This window comes from Dermacentor variabilis, chromosome 11 (genome assembly GCF_050947875.1).
Source record: "Dermacentor variabilis isolate Ectoservices chromosome 11, ASM5094787v1, whole genome shotgun sequence".
In the NCBI taxonomy this organism is placed as follows: Eukaryota; Metazoa; Arthropoda; class Arachnida; order Ixodida; family Ixodidae; genus Dermacentor; species Dermacentor variabilis.
The window spans coordinates 59,803,842-59,822,071 of NC_134578.1; the positions used below are offsets into that span (position 1 = coordinate 59,803,842).

Genomic DNA, 18,230 nt, shown 5'->3' on the forward strand with positions numbered 1-18,230 from the left:
GAAATATCGTGGAGTAGGTGACGGGTACGGTCTCTGCCCTCGCTGACGCAGACCGGCCACCTCGAAGGTAGGAAGATATGGCCCGGCAGGTGTGACGTCGGGCCGCGACGTGTGCCACTTCATTCCCCTCCAGCCCCTGGTGCCCAGAAAACCACGTCACTGAGGTGTGGAGGAAGGAGGAGGAAAGAGAAAAGTAGAAGGCAGGGAGGTTAACAAGGATAACGTCCGGTTGGCTACCCTACATCGGGGGAATGGGAAAGGGGAAAGCAAAGATCACAGGGAGAGAGAGGAGGGAAGGAAAGAAGGAAATTGCGGCAAGTTCGCTGACGCGTGTGGTTTTACAGAAGTTGCATTAATAGTCAGAGGTGGTTTCACAAACACGTCGTCCTTAAGAAGCACAAAGGCGCCTTCACAGCTTTATGGGCCGACGGTCGATGCGGGTGGTGTTCCAGCAGCACCTGCACAGAAAGCGGCCGATTGTCCAGTTTTTGGAAAGCTTTGGCAAGGTCTTGTCTCTATAGGGGATATCTTGGCCAGTGGCACAGCAGGTGGTCGATGTTTTCTTCGGTGCCACAGACCTCGCATGCTGCACTGTCAGTCACTCCAATTAATGTAGAGTATGCCTTTCTGAAGGCAACTCCTAACCAAAGGCGACAGAGAAGCGTAGCTTCACGTCGAGGAAGTCCATGTGGAGGTCGGAGTTGCAGGGAGGGGTTTAGTCGATGCAGTCGCGTAAGGCGTAAGTTTGGCGAGTTCCACTTGGTCACTGTGAGATTGCGTGCGAGGTGTCGAAGCGGCCTTGCAGCGTCAGTCCTCGAAAGCGGAATTGGAACACTGTGCTCTTCTTGATGTGCTGTGCGAGCAGCGTTATCGGCAGAATCGTTGCCATTGATGCCACAGTGACGAGGTACCCATTGAAAAACGACCTCGTGACCTTTTTGTTGGACATCATGGTAAAGTTTCACGACTTCGTATGTCAATTGGTCATGACATCCGTGTCGGAGAACTGACTGCGTGCACTGTAATGCCGGTGTTGAATCACAGAACACAGCCCATTTTCTAGGTCCTTCAGAATCAATGAATTCCAGTGCTCGACGCCGGGCCGTTAGTTCTGCCGCCGTTGAGGTCGTGAAATGCGATGTCTTGAACCGCAGTGTCATTCCTCGCGTGGGTATAACCACAGCTCCACCAGAACTGCACGACGTAGTCGATCCATCGGTATAGATGTGCACGTGGTTGCTGTACTTTTCATGCAGAAGAAGTAAACTCAGCTGTTTTAGAGCAGGAACCGGTAGATCTGTCTTCTTTGTAGTCCTGGAATCATTATATGTACCTGTGGACGGCTCAAACACCACGAAGGAAACGCTGGCTTGGCCGCAGGTGCGTACCCTGAAGTAAACGACGCACGGTGTGCACTGACAATACCGCTAAATGTCGAGCAGGGCCTTGCAGCAGTGAGGCTCGCCAAGTGGTGGGAAGGGGTCCTAGCATAATGCCTGAGATGCATACGCATTGTCTCAACGGTAATGTGCGTCGTGATCGGGTAATCCTGCGCAAGGGCAATGGTTTCAGCCGTTGATGCACTGCGTGGTAAGCGTGGAACCGTACCCGTCTGCCAGGAGTCGTTGTACAAGAGCAAGAATGCATTCCAAGCTTGGTCTCCTAGGTTGCACAGAGCACAATATGTAATACCGTCAGGTCCTGGCGCTGAAGAACGCCTGCACAAAGCCAGCGCAGCTTCTAGTTCTTCCATAGAAAAAGGGCATTCTATGCGGGAATCGCGTAAGAACACTGGGTGGTCGAGCGTTCCCGTACCCGTTCCATCGTAATTTGCCTCGCCAGCAATATTACTGCAGAAAGGTTCAGCGACGTCAATATCTCTACATTGTAGGTAATGTGCCAGAGATTTAAACGGGTGGCGCTGACCAAAGGTTGTGCGAAGGCCACGAACAGTCCTCCATATAAGCGACAAAGGTTTTCGCGGATCCAGGGACTCGCAAAAGGATGCCCACCGTCGCGAAGCCAGCTTGTTCATGTGAAGTTGTATTTTCTTTCGTGTTCGTCTAGCCAATCGCAAATCATGATTGGATTTCGTGCGTCTGTATCTTCGCTCCGCACGACGGCGAATGGCTCGAAGTTTTTCTAGTTCGATGTCGAAATCGGTGCTGAAAGAACTCCTCGAAAGCAAATGCGTGGTTGTTTGTATGGCATCATTTACCGCGCCCTGTAGGTTATAAGAGGTGCCGTCACGACAAAAGTCTTCCATTATAATTTTGTATTTAGGCCAATCGGTCACTGGACGGTTCTGGAGGACTTGGAGCTAGTCAAACAGTCGATCTTCAAATAGGTTGGGATGTGGTCGCTACCCCGTGTTTCTAAATCGGAAAACCAGTGCACTCTTCTCAAAAGTGACCATGAAAGGAAGGTTAGGTCCAAGCAGCTGCTATAAGCTGATCCACGCAGTTAAGTAGGGCTACCGTCATTTCACAAGCAAAATTCGCGTTCAGAGGCAAAGGACACCAACGTTCTGCCTCTAGAGTTAACTTTGGAGCTTCCCCATAGGTAATGGTGGGCGTTAAAGTCGCCAGTGAGCACCCACGGCTGTGGAGTCGATGTCAAAATTCCCCCTAGGCGCTCACAATCTAGACGGCTTGCCGGAGATAAATAGGCTCCAAGAATTGTAAACGTGAGCTTTTTCTTCTTCAGTGTTAAGCAAACGTATTGATTTGCTTCGTCAGGAGGCACTGGGTGACGTACATAAGTCAAGTGATGGCGTATAAGCACAACAACCTTGCTGCACTCTCCGTGGGTAGAGGACATAAAGCACTCATACCTGGACAGTCTGATGGGAGCTGACAGGTTGGGCTCGCAAATCACAATAATGGGGAACGGGTGCGTAAAGACAAACTGTCTAAAGTCGGACATGAGTGACTTAAGCCCTCTGGCGTTCCACTGAAGGACAGATGCATTCTTGACTTCCTCTTGAAACGACGGCATCTCTCGGGCCATGGTTTTACCCTAGAGCCGCAAGCACCGGACTCAAGGTGTCCAGCACCTGCACTGCGCTCTGTGCCGACGGGGTTTTCATGCTGCTCAGTAGAATGCGCATGGCGTCCATATGTGACTTCAGCATCACTATTACTTGGCGATCCTCAGTCGTCCCATCCGCGGTTCGTGAGGTCATTGAAGGCGGCGCAATTTGATGTGACTCCGAGGCAGGTTGTGCTCGTGGAAGTGTAGGCCACTCTTCAGGAGGTGAGAGTGTTGCCCCAGTCTTCCTTTTCGCAGTGTCTGTTTTTGTAGAAGTTGGCGTTGATAGGGTAGCCGCTTTGGCGGAAGATGGTGTATATCTTTCAGCAGGCGTAAGTCTTCGTGCTGCTCTTCGGTGCCGATGTCGTCGTCGCCTGAGAGTAGCGGCAGCCTCTTTGTGTGTTGAATGGTCCCGTACCATACGTTTGAGTACTGCTTGCTTGTTCCTCGCCCGCGGGCAGTCATTGGATGAGGCCTCATGAGTACCATGGCAGTTAGGGCACTTTAGCACAGTTGCGCGGCAAGCATCTGCTGAATGTGATTCGGCGCACCGTGGTGCAGGTGCGCCGAATCATTTGGCGCACTGAGGTGCAGGTGATCGGAGCGCTTCGGCGCTTCAATATCTTTAGTGCTTCCGTCGACACGCGACCCTTAGCGTAATTAGCATAGTCAGTAAATTTTGCTTTGTTTAAAAAGGCTGTCGTGTATGGCTGTCGTGAGAAACATCGAGAATACAATTGACGCAGATTTTTTGTGTGTTCTATGTCACGTGAAAATATTAGTAAGAGTCGTAGTACACTAAACTTGATGACAGTAGTTAATGTGGAAGAAAAGCAAGGACTTGTAAAGGGGAAGCTTGATGGTTTTAAGGGAAAAAAAATTGAACCTTCAGAAATCTATCGCGCACTGACAATTTATTCTTTCATCCGCTTTGAATCCGAGATTTTTGAAAGGCAGACGTTCCCTGCGTATCTTGCGGGGTGAATATGTTGCCAGTTTCCTACAGTGCTGTGTGGTGTCCGGAGGTTTTTCTGGAGCTGACACGCGCCTTATCATATTGCGAATATTTGCTCCGCCCCGTTTCTGTCCTGAGGCGGTCAGCTCGGGTCTCAAATAGCAAGAGACTGCCCTTTGTGTTATTGTACTTATTTCCCCTCTCATTAATTCGGAAGCATTAAGTGCCTTATGAGTCGAAAAATCCAGATATCAAATACTTGACCGTCCGGCGTTATGGCACCAAACTTCACTGATACCAAATGCGACTACGGCGCCGCAGCGTGGACGCCCATATCTTGAAAGCGATCTGCGATGTGGACAAAGTGTCCCGAATGCTGGTAGCTTCGTATGGGCTGCGCTTTCGCGACTTACTTGGCGTATAAGCGAGAGGCAGAACGAAGGTCACTTCGCTCCCTGCTGCTGCCACGCTTCCTCGCTCCAGCGTTTCGACAGTGAGTTTCCTCGGTCATCGAGCGACATGTGTTCATGTTTGCCTGTGCGCGTGTGGCACCGTGCTTGTTAATTTAGTTAGTAAGCAAATGTTTGCGAGTTTATACGGCACTAAAACTAATACCCCTAGTTCGTACAGCAGTATACTAATTTGCTATCGCAATCGATGCTTCGCCGTTTGGGCAAAACTGCGACTTTTTCATTAACTGCGTATATAGGGGGCAGTTGATAAAATGAAGACGCGGGAACTCAACTAATGTGCATGATGCCTAAATCGGTATTCATCCCTTCTTCAGGATAGTTAGGGTACGCAAGCATGCAATCAATTTCACCTGCTTGCAACAACTTCGTGGCACACCTTACTTTGCCTGACGCATAGCACAATGGCGTCATACCCGCTGAATATAGTGCGTGCCCTAATACAGTAGGCATGGTGTCGTTTTAAAAATATTTACATAAATAAATGTAGTTTGTCCGTAAATCCGGCTCATCTTTCTCGCTGAGAATCCTTTGCATTCCAGATAGCAGAAAATAACTGCGGCGGTGCTGATTATGCAAATGTAGCACTAGACTCGTGTTATTGCAGTTTTATTTTACGTTGAGAGCTATCGACTTGTGAGACAACGAACGGAGCCATTGTCAGCTCCGACACGCCGGGAAAATCTCGCAAGATTATGAAATTCCAAACAGCCGAATTATTATTCTTTCGACGACACTCCGCGCGTTAACGCAGTGGCTTTAGCTTTTCGGTCGCGCCTGCAGCATTAGGACCAAAACGAAATGCAAAAACGCTTCCGTCATTTTTTGGGTGCGCGTTAAAGAACCCGGGCGCTCAAAAAATCCCGAGCTCTCCAATACAGCGTCCCTCATAATCCACTTCTGTTTCGGGACGTTAAGTCCGACAATATAGCTTTTTTTTTAACCGCGCCTTGATTTCCTTCTTTCTTTCCTCCTTTTGACCTCAACGCCACGGCAGTTATGGCCTCTCTAGCTAGTCGCAGCGGCACATGCCCCTGACAGGTGAAGAGGTTAAAACAAGCTAGCGTGTGCAAAGCAACGAAGCTTCCGATATTTGAAGTACAGTTCCGGTATGGTTCGCTAACCGAGATACCGACCTGCCTTATCGCTTCGCTTCAATATAAACGCCGAACCACAAAGTACAACGGAACGGCATAAAACATGCGCTTGAGAGCATTTTTTCTTCACAGGTACTCGTACTCACAAAATTTCTATATGTCACTCTTACTGACAGGGCTTCCCTGATGCTGACAGCGGAAGTTGACAGAAATATTTCCCGATTCAACAAACTTGGACGTGCGGGCCCAATCCCGCCCGCTTATTTGACGTTTCAGGATAGCGGAGCCGTCGAGACATCTCCAGGCAGCTCAACTGTGCAGCATGTGTAGTTACCGATAATTACAGATGTGCATGTTGCCAGTGAATCATGTTTAAAGCGAACCTTGCGATCGAGGTCGAAAGTTTCTCAGACAACGGTATGTCTCCGGTTAGACAGTGGAGAATATTAGTGCGTCCGGTATTCTAGCAAGCGCGGGCGGTTTGCCGGTTTAGCGGGGGGTAAACGTGAGCGGCCAGATAGGTGGCACCAGCTGGTGGCTCAAAGCTCAACCACACAAACATAAAGCTAATTACTATATCCTGCTTAGCAGCTGGTGTAAATTTTCGACAGTGGCGTAATCGTGTTCACAATCATGCCGTTACCAAAAATTTGCACCAGCAGCAACGCAGGATATAGTGGGTTACTGCAGTTTTAGCTCTGTGTTTGTCTGGTTGAACTCTACGACACCAGACGGTTGCTCCGCTCTGGCCGCTAACGTTTACGCCCCGGACCATCCGGCAATCCGCCGAAACCGCCCCCGCTTGCCGGAATAGCGGGCACGCTTAAAGTCTCTTTTCACCCGTTCCGCCCCACATGGCAGCTGTCGGCAACAGCATCGGCAACAGTTAATTAACTACGTGTACTACAAACTATCGCCGACGGTGAATAATCTGCCTCTCAAGCACAAATATATCTACAAATGGCTATGCGGACCCTGTGCGCGATCGAGGTGATTTTGATTTAGTGATTTGAGTGCTTGGTTGTTTCCTGCCAAACCCGGGTTCGATTTCTAGTGTATAATGTGGTTCAATGCTGCGTGTAATAAACTGCCCGCAAAATGACTCTGGGCGGCACTTATTTATAAGAAATTACATTTATAATGCGTAAGCCCCATTCTTTGGCGAGTACTAACAAAATCTGTCTCTCGCGCGAAAAGTGTAATGCCTTGTAGCTGCACAAGAATGTGCGACTTGCGAAGTTAAGACATTTAATGCTTATAATAGTGTAGATGTAGATGATTGGCAGCTTTATAAGCGATAAATAAACAATTGAAAAAAAAAAACAGTAACTGGTCAGAGAGAAAACGGTTCTCGTCAGGCCGCCTTGAAAGCTTATCTGCCGCATTACGGGTTTGTGTACAGAGAAGCATGCTTTGGGGCTGCTGAGAAAAACTGATTGGTAAATGTGATAACAGTTTAATCATAAATGACTGGTGGCGTTAAAAAAAAAAAACTAGCGACGTTGCCGCGTCGAGCTTGTAACAAAAAAGATGAAAAGAGTGAAAGAAAAATCTCGGAGCCTTTTCACTCTGCGAAGAAGGATGAGCAGCGAAGCTGTGCATGTGGGCCCCTTAATGGCGAACTGCACCTCCGCCGCTGGTCGGCGCGGCATTGCACTATCTTCGGGATCTGCCCACGTATGGGCAGTGCTTAACGCCTGCTTCACCTCTGCCGCGGGTTGGACGGCCATTGCACTATCGCCGAGATCAGCGCCCATTTTTTTTTGTTTACCCGCGAACAACAACACGAAAATAACTTCGCAGTAAAAGAACTCTGCCTCTATTCCAACCTGTGTAAGTGGACGCACGAAGTTGTACGTCAGCTTTCATTTTAACTCAAATTCATTTCAAATCGATACGTCTCGCCAGCTGCAATTCGTAAATGGCAACATGTGGCTCAAAGTAATTAATGAGGAAGTTAATTAGTGAGCTTTTGTTAATTAGCTTATTATGTGTTTCGATTTGTTGTAGTAATGTACCCCTCTTCAAATAATCCGACTGAAAGACAAAAATCATCATATCTGCCAAAAGGCGACATTTAAAAGTGCCTGAAGACATAGGAAGAATACGCATAAATTATGAACAGGCTATAAATACAAACCGCAAGATTAGAAATAAGTAGTTCACTTGTTTCGGCATATCCTGGCACATTCCTACCGCTCCTGTATAAAAGAATGTATTGGATAATTTCCAAATAAACAGAAAATGCAGATGTCAGTCAGTGCTCCCGTAGTGTCTTTCTTCACATTTGCGTTGCTACTAGCATCTGAAAACCAACTATTGTTCGCGCTAGGTTTTTAATTCACGTAGCGAAGATGTTATAGGAAAGCGTTTATTGTCCTGATTTGATTTTCTTCTTTCTATACAGCTGCAAACAGAAACAAAACTCTTCTGCACGCAAAAGTTGTTGCTCTCCCAGAAGATCTGTGCCAAGCAGTGATACAAAGAATTATAAATCCCTCCTTGCGACGACGCCGCGTGCATCCTGGTCCCGCAATTTGTGCTTCAGCCGAAGGCCAGGGCGTCTGTGACGTAAGCACAGTTTACCGTTGCTCTAGGAAGTTAAGGTCATGTACAGAGTGTTTATTTGGTGGATTACCATTTAGTTTTCTGCGTTGAGGGTAGGCCGGTTGATCACTGATAGTGGATTTTCGTGGCTGTGCTTCTGTAGTTGGGCGCTTGCCACGAATTTTGCCCGACAGAAGATGCACGTAACCTCACGGGAGAGCTGCATATCGTCAAGCTGTTCCGCACACCTTTCCACCGACCGCAAAAGCGGGCCAGCAGCGCGCGGATGTAGAAGCTTTAATCTAACCGAGTGGCGGGGGAGCGTTCGTTGGCCGACGCCAATCATTGCCCGCAATGGATGGATGGATGAATGTTATGAGCGTCCCCTTTAAAACGGGGCGGTGTGTTGCGCCACCATGCTCTTGCTATTATGCTGCCTAATGTCCTATCTAGGTTAAACAATAAAAAAAACACTATGAACTCCCACAACCAAATTCTCTGATTCCCTATTGCGAACTGCGCTTCTGTACGTCTCCGTTTTTTGTCGTTTCCCTAATTTTCTTCAAATAATACTCCTATAGCCTCTTACTAATGCCTATTGCGGACATGTTTACTTTTTCACTGCTCTCGCTGAACCCAAGGGCTTCAAAGAAGCCAGCGCTGCCTAAATCGACCGCTGGGTAGACGTCTTCACATTCTACTAAAACATGCTCTATAGTTTCCCGAGCATTACTGGAGCAAGCACAGGCTTCTTCTTCCTTCTTATATCTCGCTTTATAGGTGCGTGTTCTAAGGCGTCCCGATCTCGCTTCGAAAAGTAATGAGCTTCCCTTTAAGTTGTTATAAATTGTTTCTTTCCTGATTTCGTTTTTTCCTCTTAAGTAGTTACTCATGTCAGGTTTCTTTTCCACTGCCGCCACCAATGAGATTATTTCGGCCTCTCTGACTTTCCGCTTGACGTTCTTTGTTGCTGTGTTGGCCACTCTACAGGCCGCATACTTGCTAGTAAGCTTCCTAGTTCTCCTCCTGCACTGTGAATCAATGTTTTTCCTGTACAGGTGCCTCAACACTCTCCCAGCCCATTTACTTTCCGCCATATTCCTCAGTTGTTCTTCATTCTCAATTTTACTGCGAGCTTCCCTCACTTCAAAACTAATCCCGGCCATATCACCGTGCACAGCTTGTTTGTGGTCTTTTCGTGAGCGCCCAATGCGGGGCGAGCCACTGATCTTTGGTTCCCATCGAGTCCTGATTGAACCCCTCATTTAAAGCAAACAACCGCGTTTCCAAAAGTTAGTCCTAGAACCATTACACCTTTCCACATACCTCGGATCACCTCGTACCTATTTTATCCCCATAGCCCTCTTTGCTTCATTATGGTTGCATTTCTCTTCCTCTTCACTGTTATTGTTTGTTCATGTGTTTCCGTATGTCTATTACCTTCGTTTATCCATATACGAAGGTATTCCTATTCTGTTACCCGCGGTATTTCCTGGTCCTGTATCACCACTGTCTGGTCACAGTTTTCATTGAATACCATAACACCTGCTTTTCTAACACTAAATTTCCAATCTAAAATGTTGCGTTCCTGTTCACAGATATTAGCCAGACGTTGCAAATCGCTTTGCTTGTTAGCTAGCAACACAATGTTGTCCACATATAATGAACCTGGAAGCTACTGCTCTAATACTGTGCCCGCCTGTTTGTATGAGAGAATAAAGCCGATATTACTTCCTTCTAACGCCCTCTCCATCCTCACCATGTACATCATAAATAGCAGGGCGGATAAAGGGCAGCCCTGCCTGAGTCCCTTGTTGATATCACCTTTCTACTCGCTCTTCATTCCTTCCAATTCAACGCAAACGGTAATTTGTAAGTAAATCTCTCTCAAAAGCTGTAGACAATCTTCACCTAAGCCTTTCCCTTCCAGAATATCCCACAAGATGTCGTGGTCTACGTTGTCATAGGCACCTGTTATGTCTAAAAAGGCGACATATAACGGTCTGCTTTCTACTTTTGATATATCAATACACTGAGTAAGAACAAATAGGTTATCATCTAAACGCATACCTATTCTGAAGGCATTCTGGGGTCTTCCCAAAATGCCATTATTGTCTGCCCATGCTTGAACCTTTAATTTGATTGCCTGCATTGCTAGCCTGTATATTGATACGGAACAGCCGCCACAATGTGGCTGTACTGAGGAGGAAGAAGACAACGTGTGCCCGCTTGATATAGTGTCGCCATTTCGGCCTCCGTTAGCTCCCCTGTAAATAAATTGTAAATAGAATTTGGCATCAGCTACACATAACATTAATTTGGTGGAGGTGCGGGCTATACCGGTTCACTAACCGTCATGGAGCTCCGCAGTGGTCGCAACGGCGATAGTGGAACTTCGGTTCCTGTTGGCGGCACTTCATCTGCGCAAGCGTCTGCGCCTGCAGCCCCGACCTACGTCGCCGTTTCCCCGCCTGGTGTTTAAAAAAATTATTGGGGTTTTACGTGCCAAAACCACTTTCTGATTATGAGGCACGCCGTTGTGGAGGACTCTGGAAAATTCGGCCACCTGGGGTTCCTTAACGTGCACCTAAATCTAAGCACACGGGTGTTTTCGCATTTCGCCCCCATCTAAATGCGGTCGCCGTGGCCGGGATTCAATTCCGCGACCTCCGTGCTCAGCAATCCAACACCATAGCCACTGAGCAACCACGTTGGGTCCTGGTGTTTTCCCTGGAGTCGGCAGTGCTGATGTTGCGACTGGCTCCGCTTATACGAACGTGTCGGCACCAATCACAGGTGGGATCCGACTATTATCCTTGCCAACGTTCTTTTCTACCTCAACGGAGCTCAACTGGCATGGTTCCAGACTCACGAAGAGGAGATCTCGAGCTGGGATCTCTTCAAAGAGAAGATTCGCGACCTTTTTGGCAATCCGTTCGGTCGCGAAGTCAATGCCAAGAAAGCCCTTGCCACACGTGTACAGACGTCGACCGAGTCCTGCGTGTCGTACATCCTCAACGTCTTGACCCTTTGTGCCAAGGCTGACCTGAACATGTCTGAGGACGATAAGGTTAATCACGTCCTCAAAGCCGTTGCTCACGACGCCTTCAATTTACTGGTGTTTATGAATGTCACCAGCATCGATACCATCCTCAAGGAGTGCCGCCGTGTCGAGCATGCTAAAAGCCGCAGGGTATCCCAGCACATCACGCGACTTCCCAACACAGCTGCTACGTCATCCTGTGACGACCTCTTCCACCAGCCGTGGTGATGTGACAACTTGACCCGCATCATTCGTCGTGAGGTTGAAGCAGAACAACCGGCGGCCCCTTTATTTCCGTCACCTGATCATCCTCCGGTGACAATCTCCTTGGTCCAGGCCGTCGTCCGTCAAGAGTTGTCCAACGTGGGCCTGCAACCCATTCGTTCCGTACGCTCGGAATCTCTTTCTCCACGCACGTCCCCACTCCGCCCTTCTTACTCCTCTTATGAAAAGCGCAACCCCTCCGAATGGCGAACCGTGGACGACAAGCCGATCTGTTTTAACTTCCGACGCATTAGACATGTCGCTCGCCACTGCCGTAGTCGCTAGACTTCTCCGACACGCTATTCTCCTGATCACCACCCTCGTCCCTCTAGCGCGTCATTTTCCTTCGCTCTTTCTATGCCCGCCCCATTATCAGACCCTGCGACACCTTTGACATGACCCCGCTACTCCTGCTCGCCTTCTCCCTCCCGCCGTCAATCTGGTTTGCCCCCGTCCCGCCGTGCTCCTTCTCCGACCTACTCGCCGCACCCCGTACCGGAAAACTAGACAGTGCAGCTTCTGGAGGTGAATCTGCAATGACGCCATTGGCACGAAATTCTCGCTTCACCTTACCCACGAACAAGAATCTTTTGGACGTTCTCGTCGACAATGTTCCTTGTGCGCGTTGATTGACACCGGGCGCATGTGTCCGTTATGAGTGCTGCTCTTCGCCGTCGACTCAAGAAAGTTCTGACGACTGCCCCGAACCAAGTTTTACAAGTCGCCGACGGAGGGACTGTCGCTATTGTTGGCATGTGCTCTTCCCGACTAACCATTGCTGAGAGACACACCATCGTCCTGTTCCCCGTCATCGAGCATTGCCCTCACGAACTCATTCTCGGTCTGCACTTTCTTGCCAATCATTCTGCCCTCATTGACTGTTCGGCCGGCTCACTTCGCCTCTTCTTGCCGACGCTGTAGACTCGCCTCCAAGCCATTTGAGCTGCATGGATTTTATTCGCCTCCTGCCTCACTCTGCGACACACGTCGACTTGTTGTGCTCACCTGCTGTACCTGACAGCAATTATATGGTCACACCAATTCCGGCCGTTACACTTACACATGGTGTTACCGTGCCGCACACTGTGCTGACAATTACTGGCAACCGCACCTGCCTTCCCCTTGTCAATTTCGCGCTAACCGCGCAAGTTCTGCCTCAGGGGATCTCATTGGTTATAATTTGCGCTGTCCAGGATGATGAAGTCCAGCCATTCACAGTGGAAGATCGTTACAGGTCAGCCCATACCATGACGTCATCGCATGGTACTCACGTCGACATTAAGAAGATGGTTTCCTGTGACCTTACACGTGCTCAAGCTGAAGCCCTTTGCCGCGTTCTTGAAGGCTATCGCGACATTTTTGGCTGTGACAATCGACCCTTAGGTGAAACGTCCGTTCGGACCCAACGCATAAATACTGGCGATGCGAACACTATTTACCGACGTCCATATCGTGTTTCTGCGTCGGAACGAGTCCAACAGCAAGCAAAAAATTCGCTTGAAAACGACTATATCGAGCCTTCCTGTAGTCCTTGGGCTTCTCCCGTCGTACTTGTCAAAAAGAAGGATTGACGATTTTGTGTAGATTATTGTGGCAATTTTGTGTAGATTATTGCCACCTGAACCAAAATTGGAGGACGCTTAAGCTTCGCCTTCAAGAGTGGAACGCGATAACGTTATCGGACCCCGTTCGCACAGCCCACTCATTCGCTGGGCATGCTCTTGAGTCACACAATGACGAAACGTGCGCCTGAGCAAGCGGAACGAACCAAAGAACTCGGTGTCTCGGAGGGAGAAACGACCTACGCGAGCCAAACGTCGTAATCGGCACGGACAGTCGGGCCGCGACTCGCCATGAAGGCGGACGCGATCATAAGACTGACACCTCGATGGGATCATCCTCTATCTCGCTTGGGAGCACCACGCAGACGCATGGCTCCTCGCCAGCAGCACGGCACATACCGCAGGCGACGATTTCCCACCAGAAGCGCTACGGCGCAGCGATCACGTCAGAGGCGCCCGAATCGAACGCTGCACCTAGGAATGGCGCTGTGAGTGGAAAGAGGAGCAGCGTCGCGCGGGCGAGTGGCGCGCCACCTGTCGGCGAAGCGTCGTACATTGCGAGGAGGGGGTCTACTGTGTTTGCCGCAAGAAGGCTCTGCGTCTGCGCAGAGCGCAGAAGAAATCCTGCGGAAACGTACTTCGCTACTCGTGTAACTGCGACTTCTGTAATTTACATGCTCATAATTACAAATATACAACGCAGTATAACTTTCTACGCCACGCTTCTAGGGCAACATCGCATTCGCTATAGGTACTTTTGTCCAATTTCGAACCATCGAATTCGTGGCTGAGTGGTAGAGTCTCTGCCTCACACACTGTAGACCCTGGTTCTATTCCCACCCATCTTGCAAGTTGTTTTTTATTTATGAAGTGCCTTCTCGGATTTATCGTTCACGGCCAACGCCGCCGACGCCGGCACCGGCTCCTTAACGCTATTGCGTTAAAATAACAAAAAGGACGGGTATCCTTTGCCAGATATTGATGACGCTCTGACTGCCTGTATGGTACCACCTATTTTTCTTCTGTCGGCGTACGGTCTGGCTACTGCAGATATCGGTCGATGACATGGACCGAGAGAAAACTGCATTTGTTACCCCGGACGGCCTTTATCAGTTTCTGTAACGGTCTGTACGGTCTCTGTAACGCGCCCGCCACCTTCGAACGAATGATGGACTCTTTGCTTCAGGGGTTCAAGTGGTCCACCTGTTTGTGCTATTTGGACCACGTCATCGTTTATTTGCCCACATTCTACACGCATCCAGACGGTCTTTCAGCGATTCATGACGTGTTCCACCACGCCGGTTTCCAGTTTAGCTCGTAAAAATGTCGCTTGGGTCACCGCCAAATCACCGTCCTTCAGCATCTCATGGATGCCAGATGCGTGCGACCTGATCTGGACAAAAATTTGCGCCGTTATGAAATTTCCTGTTCCCAAGTCTACCAAAGACGTTCGTAGTTTCGTAGGGCTGTGCTCTTATTTCCGACGCTTTGTGAAAGATTTTGCGACCATCGCATGTCCCCTTACCGACCTCTTGAAGAAAGACGCCCCCTTTTTTGGGGGTCCGGACCATGCCGCATCTTTTTCGCAGCTCACTACTGTCCTTTGCACGCCTACAATTCTGGCCCACTTTGACCCGTCTGCCTCAACGGAAGTTCGAACTGATCCCAGTGGTCATGGCATAGGAGTAGTGTTAGTAAAACGCCAGCGTGGACATGATCGCGTTATAGTCTATGCCAGGCGACTTCTATCACCCAACGAGGACAATTATTCAATCACAGAGCACGAGTGCCTCGCTTTTGTGTGGGCTGTTGCGAAGTTTCGTCCGTACTTGTAGTTTGAGAATGACAGCCCGCAAACAAAAATGCCATAAAAAACACCGAAAGTGCATATCTTTTATGTTATCTTTTCTGAGACAGAAATGTTAAAAGAGCGATACAATAAGAGAAACCTAGAAATGATGTGATTTTTTCGGAGCGGCCGTGCGCTACCTCCGGCATCGGCCCCCGCTTGAGGCCGCGTTTCAATTATGGATTTCGGTTCCAATTCTGTTTGACATCCCACTAATTAAGCCATAAAACACGGCAGATTCCTCTAGTAGCTTAAACAAGCTATGAAGAAATCAAACGGAAACCAGTAGCAAGTTGCACTATGGCCTAGCACGTGCGCCTGTATTTGTGGACGATTATTAAAACAAATATTTGCTGCAACGTTAATGAAACATCTAATAACTCGAATAAATTGTTTAAAATCCGTTTATTCTTGTTCTTGCATTCAAGTGAAATCAGAAAAGACCACACTTCGAGGCAAATTTTCACTGCTGTAAAAAAGACCACGTGTTCTTGGAAACGAAAATTGCCCAATGACTGTGCCTTTAGTCATGTCCCCCGGGCTTCTTTCCTTCTTCTTCTTACCCTGCCTAATCTGGTGGCTGCTTCCCTTGCTCCTTGCAAGGAAAGAGAACCTAGGGAAGTTTTTGTAAGGCTGTCAACATTCAATCACATTTACCATCTCTTCAGCGCCCTCCTCGCAATGCAAGTACCTCTATAACTCCTCGCCGTTTTCTTGTGGTTCTGCGACACCTAATAAAGGGAATAAGGTTCTATAAGTGCCGGCTCCCTTTTCTATACCATTAGAGGAACGGCGACGATTGATCAAGTCCTCAGGCAGTAAATAGAAGCAAGGCCTGTCGAAAACGCCGGTAGAGCTTGTTGAATATGCGTCAGCGGTATAACTACCTCGGGTCCGCAATTTAGTAGTTAAGCAGACTAAGCAACTGCGCTACAAAAGTAGCTTAGGGCTTGTAGGGCCTTCCATAGAGAGCTCATCCTAATGTATAAAGTTGGTAGGTTGAATATTTTAATAAGTGAGGCACATATATCAGTGCTTGAAGAAGAGACGCCGCGAACATGCACAGTGGGCACCGCGGGGTCGAAACACAAACGGATAGTGCATGAACGATTCCGGCCACGGCGGCCGCATTAGGATGAGGGAAAAATGCGAAAACCGTGTACTTCGATTTAGGTACACGTTAAAGAACCTCAGGTGGTTCATATTTGTGGAGTCTCCCACTACAGCGCGCCTCATTTTATTTTCAGATCGTGGTTTTGGCGCGTAAGATCACGTAATTTCATTTTTCATTTTAATAGGATGCGAACGCGGCGATTCTCTTCTCCACCTCCAGGCGCCTTGCTCCTATAGCGATCGCTACCGTCGCAGCGAAAAACAATGTCGCCGATTACGCTTGCATGTAAAAACTTCAGTTTCCGCGGTAGATGCGAGAGAAATGCGTTAGCATTACCTCGTACCTCTTTGAGGCGCCGGATACATGATTTAAACCACATCCGCCACATTGCGAAATAATGTTCAGAAGTGACGGTGGTCCAGATCAGGCCATCGTCAGTTGTAATATTATATATATATATATATATATATATATATATATATATATATATATATATATATATTCCCACACTCATCCACACTATTCTAAACTCTAGCATCCTCTCTTTACGTCCACTATGCGACCGCCTTCACACACACACAACAGCGCACACACACACACACACACACACACACACACACACACACACACGCACACACACACGCGCGCGCGCGCACTTTTCCCCACTATTACACTCCTAATGCCAATGCATTAAAAGAAAAGGACTCATAGGACCCTGAGTAATTTCAGCATTTCGAATGTGCTAGTCAGGTTGATGATCTGTATTTTTTCTTTTTTGTTCCGATAGGGGGATTCAGGCGGACCGTTAACGCTCAGGAACGACGATGGAAGAACAATGCAAGTCGGAGTTGTTTCGTTTGGTCCGAATTGCTTACCCCTCCTGCCGGCAGTGTACACGAGCGTTTCCAGCCACATCAAATGGATTCAAGGAGCCCTCAAACGCCCGAGAAAGTGGAGAAAGCTCCAGTATACCCGGAAGAAATGGAACCTCGGATAGGAAAAATGAGGCTCTTCCATTGTAACAGTATTGAAAAGTCTGCTTGGAATCGTCGGCTAATTGGTCAGGTATGTTGAAAGGAACAGCGCTGAAGACGCCGATTATACGACCCCGCTCCCCCTCCCCACCCCTTGAACAAAAGAAAAAAAAGACGACAGAAAGAAAAGGAGAGGCAGTGCTGAAACCCAGTTGATTAATAAAGTTGCTTATTCCATGCAATACAAGGGCTCCCAGCGCCAAGCGGTGTAGTTTCTTGCTGTTCTAATTTAGGAAACGGCAGCGGACCCGCTAGGACACTACATTGGAGAGCTAAGGCTGACGACGGAGTGGATGGCGTTCAACAACGATTATTTAAATATCAAGGTTCAGAAAGTAGTTGCTTGGGCGAGTTGTAACATTTCAGTCATGATCGCGATCTGCGCGCTACGTCAAATAAGCGACAAAAAACCAAGTGGGTAACGCGGATGCAGCGCTGTCTCCCAACCAAATGTTTTCTTGGACAACCATGGGCTTATATGCGGGAAAACGAGAACAGAAAACAAGGGACAAAAAACCGACAAAGCTTTTAAACTGTGTTACACGCGCTAAGAATCCCGCAGGGGAAGGAACTCGCGAATGGTGATGTCACCCCCAAACGCCGCTAACGCTCGCCCGTCTACACCGTGCAAGATACTAAAGTTACCGTGTTCAAACGTTTCTGTGCAAGGTGCGCTTTGTCGGTCACGTGGTATGTCGTCGCTTTCGCGGCATCTGTCGCCGCCACCTCCCAGGCGTCCATGCCAATGTTCTGGCACTACTTCGAGTACTGATCTTAGGCTCTATGCTGAAGCGTGCATTCAGCTACGAATAGAATATCTGCATTGCAGTTGACATTGAAAGGCAAAAAGCTTTATCTATCTATCTATCTATCTATCTATCTATCTATCTATCTATCTATCTATCTATCTATCTATCTATCTATCTATCTATCTATCTATCTATCTATCTATCTATCTATCTATCTATCTATCTATCTATCTATCTATCTATCTATCTATCTATCTATCTATCTATCTATCTATCTATCTATCTATCTATCTATCTATCTATCTATCTAATATATATATATATAAAGGAAAACACACCTTTTACTAGTTCTGCTCAGACCACTGTGTGCAGTGTGGTGTTGTACGCGCGCAGCTACAAATCACGAACCCTGAAGCGTTTTCGCCCACGCCGCCCACACCAGCAGCGGAAAGCCGAACGCTGTCCTGGCTCCGCCGCGGAGCAAACTGTGCAGGTAGCTGCACGGTGCATCCACTT

General features: G+C 48.3%; 1 protein-coding gene across 3 annotated transcripts in view; it reads left to right on the top strand.

The window, feature by feature from the left end:
• Positions 1-17,152, top strand: part of LOC142564089 (chymotrypsin-1-like) — a 69,015-nt gene extending 51,863 nt beyond the window's left edge. For 2 of the 3 annotated variants that reach the window (XM_075674930.1, XM_075674928.1), the window contains exons 7-8: positions 7,960-8,123; positions 16,719-17,152. In XM_075674930.1, the coding sequence (XP_075531045.1) occupies positions 7,960-8,123; positions 16,719-16,928 (374 nt within the window). In that variant the 3' untranslated portion in view covers positions 16,929-17,152. The remainder of the gene's footprint in view (positions 1-7,959; positions 8,124-16,718) is intronic. The other variant, XM_075674929.1, reaches the window with a different exon arrangement.
• Positions 17,153-18,230: the final 1,078 nt, after the last annotated feature.